Source organism: Chamaea fasciata, unplaced genomic scaffold (assembly GCF_029207755.1).
Source record: "Chamaea fasciata isolate MVZ Bird 193981 ecotype frontalis unplaced genomic scaffold, bChaFas1.0.hap1 SCAF_53, whole genome shotgun sequence".
Taxonomy (NCBI): domain Eukaryota; kingdom Metazoa; phylum Chordata; class Aves; order Passeriformes; family Sylviidae; genus Chamaea; species Chamaea fasciata.
Window position 1 is genome coordinate 629 of NW_027094138.1, and position 9,361 is coordinate 9,989.

At 43.3% G+C, this 9,361-nt stretch overlaps 1 protein-coding gene across 1 annotated transcript; it reads right to left on the bottom strand.

The window, feature by feature from the left end:
* Positions 1–5,778: 5,778 nt before the first annotated feature.
* LOC136304146 (tissue-type plasminogen activator-like) lies at positions 5,779–8,468 on the bottom strand. Its single transcript, XM_066207787.1, has 5 exons — positions 8,412–8,468; positions 7,343–7,382; positions 6,809–6,940; positions 6,314–6,427; positions 5,779–5,942 (listed from the first exon to the last, which is right to left on the bottom strand). Exons 1-5 carry the CDS (start codon positions 8,427–8,429, stop codon positions 5,779–5,781), a joined length of 468 nt encoding a protein of 155 aa, XP_066063884.1. The 5' UTR covers positions 8,430–8,468.
* Between the last annotated feature and the right edge of the window lie 893 nt (positions 8,469–9,361).

Here is a 9,361-nt window from a genome sequence, read left to right on the forward strand (position 1 = left end):
TGGTAAAATTTGGGGATTTTTTGGGACTTTTGAGGAAATTTTGGGAATTTTTTTAGATTTTTTGGGAAATTTGAGGGGAATTTTGGGGATTTTTGGGGAAATTTGGGGCGGATTTTTTTTGGGGGGAAATTCGAGACAATTTTGGGGTCATTTGGGGCCTCGGTGTATCCCGTCATGCCCCACGCCGCTTTGCGCCTCGGTGTATCTCGTCGTGCCCTGCGCCGAATTACGCCTCGGTGTATCCCGTCATGCCCCGCGGCGCCGCTTTGCGCCTCGGTGTATCCCATCATGCCCCGCGCCGAATTACGCCTCGGTGTATCCCGTCATGCCCCGCGGCGCCGCTTTGCGCCTCGGTGTATCCCGTCATGCCCCGCGGCGCCGCCTTGCGCCTCGGTGTATCCCGTCATGCCCCGCGGCGCCGCTTTGCGCCTCGGTGTATCCCGTCATGCCCCGTGGTGCTGCTCTGCGCCTCGGTGTATCCCGTCATGCCCTGCGGCGCTCTGTGCCTCGGTTTATCCCATAATTCCCCCGGCCCCGCTTTGTTCCTCGGCGTACAAATGACGTCACCCGCGTTTATTTCGCCTCTCATTTGCATAAATTTACATAAGGCTGGTGCGTCAGTGAGGTGGGCGGGTCAGAGCCGCGTTGGCCCCTCCCACTCCCTTCCAGTATAACCCAGTAACCCCCAGGCCCCGCCCAGTTTGTCCCGCTCTTATCGCTCCATATAAGGGAAGGGGCGTGGCCTGACGAGGGGCGTGGTCGGTTCACCTGTGGGGGGTGGGGCAAAGGTTACACCACGCCCAGAAACCCCAAAACCAGTATAAACCAGTATAAACCAGTAACCCCCAAACCCACTCCCAGTCCATCCCAGTATAAACCAGTGACCCCAAACCCACTCCCAGTTCATCCCAGTATAAACCAGTGACCCCAAACCCACTCCCAGTCCATCCCAGTATAAACCAGTGACCCAAACCCACCCCCAGTCCATCCCAGTATAAACCAGTGCCCTCACCTGTCCGTACTGGTTTGAACTGGGATCTCTCGACACTCAGTGGCCTCCAGGGAGCGGCTCAGCACCAGGGCCCGGCGCTGGGGGATACTGGGAGTTACTGGTTTATACTGGTTTGTACTGGTCTGTACTGGGTTATACTGGTTTGTACTGGTTTGGGGGTTTTCCTTACTGGTTTGTACTGGGACAGGGCTTAGGGGTCACTGGGATGAAGTGGGATGAACTGGGAAGGGATTTGGGGGTGACTGGTTTGTACTGGTTTATACTGGTTTGGGGTTTTTCTTTACTGGTTTGTACTGGTTTGTACTGGTTTGTACTGGGAGGGGGTTTGGGGTTTTTTTGGGATTTTTGGGGAGAATTTTGGGGATTTTGGGGCTTCAAAAATCCCAATTTCAGTCGGAATTTTGGGTGAATTTGGGGGATTTGGGGGCTTTAAAAATCCAAATTTTTAGTGGGAATTTTGGGGTGAATTTTGGGGGTTTTGGGACTTCAAAAATTCCAAGTTTTGGGTGAATTTTGGGGATTTTGGGGCTCCTAAAAATTCCAATTTTTAGTGGGAATTTTGGGGTCATTTTTGGGGATTTGGGGGCTCCAAAAATCTCAATTTTAGTGAGAATTTTGGGGATTTTGGGTGGGAATTTTGGGATGAATTTAGGTAATTTTGGGACTTCAAAAATCCCATTTTCCAATCAGAATTTTGGGGTCATTTTTTGGGATTTTGGGGCTCTGAAATCCTGATTTTTGGGGCGAATTTTTGGGTCATTTTTTGGGATTTTGGGGCTCTGAAATCCCGATTTTTAATGGGAATTTTTGGGGTCATTTTTGGGGCATTTTTGGGGGATTTTGGGGCTCTAAAAGTTCCAATTTTTAGTGGGAATTTTGGGGTGAATTTAGGGGATTTTGGGTGGAAGTTTTGAGGTGAATTTAGGGGATTTTGGGACTTTAAAAATTCTAATTTCTGGGTGAATTTTTGGGATTTTTGGGGCTCTAAAAATCGCAATTTTTAGTGGGAATTTTGGGGTTTTTTTGAGGGATTGTAGGTGGGAATTTTGGGGATTTTGGGGCTTTAAAAATTCCCACTTTCAGCAGGAAATTTTGGGGTGAATTTTGGGGATTTTGGGGCTCTAAAAAATCTCAATTTTAGTGGGAATTTTGGGTGGGATTTTTGGGGTGAATTTAAGGGATTTTGGGGATTAAAAAATCTCAGTTTTTAGTTGGGATTTTGGGGTCATTTTTTGGGTTTTTGGGGCTCTGAAATCTCGATTTTTAGTGGGAATTTTTGGGGTCATTTTTGGGGCATTTTGGGTGAATTTTTGGGGATTTTGGGGCTCTGAAAATCCCAATTTTTAGTGGGAATTTTGGGTTTTAATGGGGGGATTTTGGGTGGGAATTTTGGGGTGAACTTGGGGGATTTGGGGGCTTCTAAAAATCCCATTTTTCAGTCGGAATTTTGGGGTCATTTTTTTGGGATTTGGGGGCTCTGAAATCCTGATTTTTAATGGGAATTTTTGGGGTCATTTTGGGGGCATTTTGGGTGAATTTTGGGGGATTTTGGGGCTCTAAATGTTCCAATTTTTAGTGGGGATTTTGGGGTTTTTTGGAGGGATTTGGGGGCTCTGAAAATCCCAATTTTTGAGGGAAATTTTGGGGTGAATTATGGGGATTTGGGGGCTTTAAAAATCCAAATTTTTAGTGGGAATTTTTGGAGTAAATTTTTGGGATTTTGGGTGGAAATTTTGGGGATTTTGAGGCTTCAAAAATTCGAATTTTTGGGTGAATTTTTGGGATTCTTGGGGCTCTAAAAATCCCAATTTTGGGGGGGAATTTTGGGGTAAATTTGAGGGATTCTGAGGCTTAAAAAATTTCAGTTTTCAGTGGAAATTTTGGGGTCATATTTTGGGATTTTGGGTGGAAATTCTGGGGTGAATTTTTGGGATTTTTGGGGCTCTAAAAATTCCAATTTTGGAGGGGGAATTTTGGGGTGATTTTTGGCATTTTGGGTGGAAATTTTGGGGTGAATTTGGGGGATTTTGAGGCTTCTAAAAATCCCATTTTTCAGTCGGGATTTTCGGGTCATTTTCTGGGCATTTGGGGCTCTGAAATCCCGATTTTAATGGGAATTTTTGGGGTCGTTTTTGGGGCATTATGGGTGAGTTTTGGGGGATTTGGGGGCTCTAAAAGTTCCAATTTTTAGAGGGGATTTTGGGGTTTTTTTGGGGGGATTTGGGGTGGGAATTTTGGGGTGAATTTTTAGGGATTTTGGGGCTCTGAAAATCCCAATTTTTGAGGGAATTTTGGGGTAAATTTTGGGGGATTTAGGGGCTTTAAAAATCCAAATTTTTAGTGGGAATTTTGGAGTAAATTTTTGGAATTTTGGGTGGAAATTTTGGGGTGAATTTTGGGGATTTTGGGGCTTTAAAATTCCAATTTTTGGGTGAATTTTTGGGACTTTTGGGGCTCTAAAAATCCCAATTTTTGGGGGGAATTTTGGGGTAAATTTGAGGGATTTTGAGGCTTAAAAAATTTCAGTTTTCAGTGGAAATTTTGGGGTCATTTTTAGGGATTTTGGGTGGAAATTTTGGGGTGAATTTAGGGGATTTTTGGGCTTTAAAAATTCCAAATTTTTGGTGACTTTAGGCGATTTGGGGGCTTTAAAAATTCCAATTTTTAGTGGGAATTTTGGGGTTTTTTGAGGGATTTTAGGTGGGAATTTTGGGGTGAATTTGGGGGATTTTGGGGCTTTAAAAATCTCAGTTTTTGGGGGTGAATTTTTTGGATTTTGGGGCTTTAAAAATTCCCACTTTAAGCAGGAAATTTTGGAGTGAATTCTGGGGATTTTTGGGCTCTAAAAATTTCAATTTTAATGGGAATTTTGGGGGATTTTGGGTGGGAATTTTGGGGTGAATTTGGGGGATTTTGGGGCTTAAAAACATCTCAGTTTTCAGTCGGGATTTTGGGGTCGTGTTCTGGGATTTTGGGGCTCTGAAATCCCGATTTTTAGTGGGAATCTTTGGGGTCATTTTTGGGGCATTTTGGGTGAATTTTGGGGGATTTTGGGGCTCTAAAAGTTCCTATTTTTAGTGTGAATTTTGGGGTGATTTTTGGCATTTTGGGGGGAAATTTTAGGGGTGAATTTTTAGGGATTTTGGGTGGAAATTTTGGGGTGAATTTAGGGGATTTTGGGGCTTTAAAAATTTGTCCTGGGTTGAAGTATATTCTATCATCATCTTCATGAACTGCTGAAACCAGGTGAGGCAGTGCTCCCTGCCTCCTCCACTCTGGCTTATCTTCTGTTAATGGGCCATCAGCACCTTTGCTACACAGCTCACAGATAACCCCCTCCTGGACTACCTCCTGTTAATGGGCCCATCAGGCCTTATCACATGACTCACCATCCCATTGTGAGATGCTCCGCCCAGAGGGAGGAACCCAGCATTCCAGCCTGGATATAAGCTGAGACTCTGAACACCAGAGGGGCGCTTACCCACTGGATTCCCAGAGGACCCGAGCTACCAGACCTTTCTACAGGATCACTGCTTCAGGAAGACCACCTCATCTGGACTGCTTCCATCACTCCGCTCAGGTTGTATTCTGACTCTGTCAGTGGTCTTTTGTATTATTGCATCTATTTTAGTTTACTTTCTTTCCTTTTTTTTTTTTTCCTATTAAATTGTATCTCTGACTTGGAGCCTCTCATTTGTTTTGCTTCCAAACCACTACACATGGAAAAGAAAAAGCCCATTTTAGTTATTAATACAGTTGTTCACGTTCCATCACAATCAGAAGACAGCATAATTAACTATTAGCATATTATTTGAGAATCAAAGCTTCCAGCCAGAGAAACTGCCTGTCAAGAGATGTCAGTAAGAAGAGGCAGCCATAGTACGGAGACCACACAGTTCCTCGTGCCCACACGTTCCCAGTGCACGATGCAAGTAATCATCAAAAGCACAACTGAGACAGAATACAGTAATAGAAAGTTAACGACTTACACCATTTGCACCATAAGAATGCAGTAAGAGGAGGGAGCTCAGGCAAATACAGTTACAAAGTAGGTTGAAAAGCAGCTCGTCTTACTAATCAGAACAGCATTGAGCGGTACGATGTGCAGAATTCAGAGACAACGTAAGAAAAATATTATCTAGCAAATAATATATGCCTGTGGTTAAAGATCGAAATTATGACACCCATTCCTGGTTTTGCCAGCTCTCCTGTGAAATTGTGAGGAGGCTCCACTTCTCCGTCATTAAAATGGGGATCACAGGAAGTTCTTGTTACTTGGAATGCTAAAGTTTACTTAAACTTTCAAATTCTACGTATAGGATACTGCAGAAGGAGTGTTTTCAGTTTTATTTAAGTCTTGAATTTTAAGCACAGTGGAAATGAAGGAAAACACAGTTAAGTTAAACTCTGGTGCTTATTTGTCCCTGGACCTTTTGGATAAAAGTCCCTCTGGACTAAAAATCTGAGGAAAACTAGTAACAGCAGGGAAAGTCAATTGCATTCATAAGTAGAAATGAAAGCTATGTAAGGTGAAGAAACTCGTGTGGCATGCGTCAATGGAACTAGTCCTAGTTATTAGTTACTAGTCGCGGCGAACAGGCGCTTTCTCGCTTCCCAGGCTAGGAGACGCACTTTCCGTGCTGCAGAAGCTTCTCTGCTTGTGGAGAGCTCAGAAACGGCGCCCAGCCGCTGTTCCCAGCCTGCTTGCAGCGTTGAACCACTGACTGCACTAGGCGCAGAGAACAGGCGCTTTCTCGCTTCCCAGGCTAAGAGAAGCACTTTTCGTGCTGCAGAAGCTTCTCTGTTTGTGGAGAGAACCAGTCCACCAGGCCACTGCTATTCCAATTTAAACATTCAGTTCCACTCTCTGCCGTGCTCCAGATACCCCTATATGTTACTCCAGTGTCTTTGTAGCATTTAACTTCAGTATCTGAAAACAAGGTAAGATCTGAAAATCTAAGGACAGCATACCAATTCTTTTCCCTGACAGTTTCCCCAGTCTCTGCTCTGTTTAAACTTGGCTCTCAAATGTCTTGTCTAGTAAGTCAGTGAAAATGCCCTGTCAGGCAGTCTGTAAGTGTATATGAAAGTCTTCAGTTACAAAATTTAGAGTTTTATTAAGAGACACCTAGAACAACCAAGATGTGCTTAAAAGTTCTTTGTAGTATTAGCTTTAGAATAAAAAAAGACAACTTACTAGAGAGCCTAGCCTACAGCAGGAGCTTCTGGGTATCTCATCCTTGTGTACTGCACAGCTAACCCCAACAGCATTGTTCACAGCAGTTGATGCGGTATACTCACCTATTTCACACTGCTTCCCTGAGAAACCTTGGTGGCACTGGCAGATGAAGAGCTGTGGGGAATAATATGCCTGTGAACACTGGCCCCCATTGTGGCATTTATTTCTGGTGCAGGCTGTGGAATAAGCAAAAGCCAGGAAATACTGTTAGATTTCACAGAAGCAAGAAGCTGGAAATGTATATACACCTTTCATTTTCCTGTCAGTCTCTTTCAGCCTGTTCTGTTTTTCCCTACCCACCTGTTATTGCCATGTGCTTACAGCCTTTTTGTGTAGCGCTTCAATTTTTTCTCTTTCATTCTCTCCACATATTCTGTCAGACTTTCTCAGCTCCATGCCCACTCCCACTTAGTCCCGCCCATGACAGTGTATACTGGTATTTTCTTTTCTATCATCTTCTATTCCCAGACAAATTTTCTGTGCAGTAACTCTGGCCCTGACAGTGGATGATTAGATGGACAAGCTCTCACCATTTCCTTTTTCTTTGTCATACTTACCTCTGACAGGCACAGTGTGGCAGTGACTCCGACCACTGTCACACCTACAGTATTCGATTCTGCTCCCTGAAAGCCTCAGCCAGGTCCCCCTGTATTGGTAAATTTCTGCAGATGAATTATCTGTGCAAATGGCTGTAATCGGAGAAAGGAAATGCTCTTTTAGTTCAGGGAAAAGACCTGGCTGAGCAAAAGGACTCCCTTCTATTTCCAGGAGAAAAGCATCTGTGATGGGAGCATCTGTCTAATGGGTTGCCCTTTTTCCTTCTCCGACCACAACGGTCCCATCTCTCTCGCTGCTGTGCTGCCAAATGTACTGTTCCACTATTGACTCGTCTCTCTTTCTTTCAAGAAGAGCAGAGGGAGGGGAAAACTTTGTTGTGGATGGTATTAACGCTCTGGTATTTTGCCTTCTGAATCTCTCATCCACATAACCATGACAAAAAGCTCTCAGGCTCTGTTTCCTCAGCATGATTTGCTTTCCCCTCCCATGTTCATAATGCTCCAGCTAACATGGTTTTAGTTAGCCTGGCTTACCTCTAGATCTGGCTCCTCGTTTGAAACGCATGTGTAAGCCCTGCAAGCAAAGAAGGTTAATTCTGTGAGTAACTGCTCTCTTAAAAAAGATGAGAGAACAAGTACCTTCAAAGAGTCAGTCCTTTTCTTAAGGGCATGTAAATCAGGAAGCTCTGAGGAATTGTCTGCCCTCTTGTCAGACAGTACAGTGAAAAGTGCCTCTAGTACCTCGGTATGGGTTCCTAAGAATTGTAAATCATTTTGTTCCACAGATTACCAGGTGATTGCTTGTCATCTGAGTGAGGTGAATTTGGGATATGCTGTACTCACATTGTGTGTGAAGTCATTATGTGTTCTTGGGGTGTTGCAAATGTTAACTAAAGCTTGCCAGCTTTCTGCTATTTGAAGGAGGTTCAAGCAAATAATTTCCAAGGTAGGTACAGTCAACAAGCAGTTACTTTTGCTCACTGACATGCAGTTTCCCCAGGAGACTTTGTAGCTTGATTATCTTTAAGAGATATGTCTCTTGCAGCCAGTTAAATGAAATATTTTGGATAAAGTTTAATGGAGGAAACCAATTTAGAAAGCTTCTTTGATTAGGCCACAAGAGAAAGAAGATAAGAAGGAGGAAAGGTGGAATAGCAATTTTTTGAGAAAGGGAGTAAACGTTCTGGAATTGTGTAGCATTTACTCAAGCTGTGTGTGGTGTGAGGCTTAAAGTGAGGGGACAAGGGAACCACTGACGTGCAGTTTTAAGTGAGAATAGTGATGAAGATGATGACCATAGAAGACGGAAGGCTGGTTACAATGGAGTTCTTATTAACAGTGAAAGGTGACAGTGAACAGATGCACCAAGAATACCCGGAGAAGACTTGTTTACTTGCAAGTCTTGAAATGAAAACGAGCCAGGATAACACATAACACATCCACAATGATAGACTACTTTGTAACATTTTTCTTCCTCTGGTTTGTAGTGAGCTAAGCAGATTCTCATTCTGTCTGATGCAGACAGCTGCAGCCAATGGCAAAGAAATGCTGCTGAAAATACAGGAAGATGGCAAGAGAATTATTTGATGCATTAGCCTCTTACCTGGCACTGGGCAGTCATGATTGCTCCTACCAGCACAAGGAGACATGGGAGCTTGCCTTCCATTCTGAGTGTTTTTCACATCAGCTCTAAAGATCAAATTATCTGTAGAGACAAAAAATAGGATGTTGAACAAAGGAAGTTTACAGTGTGAATGGAGTTCAAGGTGTAACTTTAAATGAAAGTTTTAAATGATGAGAATTCTTTTTATACATTTTTTCAACCCGTCACTTCTCAGCTGTCTGGTCTAACTGTCCTGGTCTTCCTAGGGAAACTGCCAGGCTGGATCCAGATGTGCTTTTACTTGATAAACTTAGAAACTCGATAAGCTAAAGCACACTCATTTACATCTGGAGGAAACTGAGAGAGTGCTTCCTGGGGAATAATACAGAAGTAAATTCCAAGTACTTTTTCCCTAAATTGTAGGATGCCAACAGTAGTACCATGTGCACTATTAGAGAGATGGGCTTATCTGATGATGCAGTGTAATGGTGATTTAAATGCGTTAATTGAGATTCTGATTACTGACACCTACTTAAGAGATCTCTTGCAGAGGGTCTGCTGAAGGGTCAGTTTGTGTTAACTGTGGTTTAAGAGGATCTGCATTTCTTGTAGACTGCTACTTTGGGTGAGAGTGAAGATTCTCTCTTGTGTAGAGAATGTGTAGGCAAAATGACTTTGCTTGATGATAGGTGAAGACTTATTTTCAATATTTCTACCGATTCTTCCCAACTAAGCCTTTAGTTTTTACTAGTATCATACGCTTTTGCTAAAAAGGCAGAGTTGTGGCAATGGTCTGGCAGGCTAGCTTTTTTTCTGATAGTCTCATTTATTTGTTGCAGCATCTTTCTGTATGTCCCTTCTATGCAGTCACAACTATACATTATTCCCTCTAATCTCTTCAGCAGCTTTACACTTCAAAGCCCTCTTCAATCCACCAAGAAGAGTTTCTG

Coding starts and splice junctions, on each gene's coding strand:
- LOC136304146 (XM_066207787.1), bottom strand. Junction 6,941..7,342: donor ACGAGGAGCCAGATCTAGAG/GTAAGCCAGGCT, acceptor CTCCGATTACAG/CCATTTGCACAGATAATTCA. Junction 6,428..6,808: donor CCACACTGTGCCTGTCAGAG/GTAAGTATGACA, acceptor CTTATTCCACAG/CCTGCACCAGAAATAAATGC.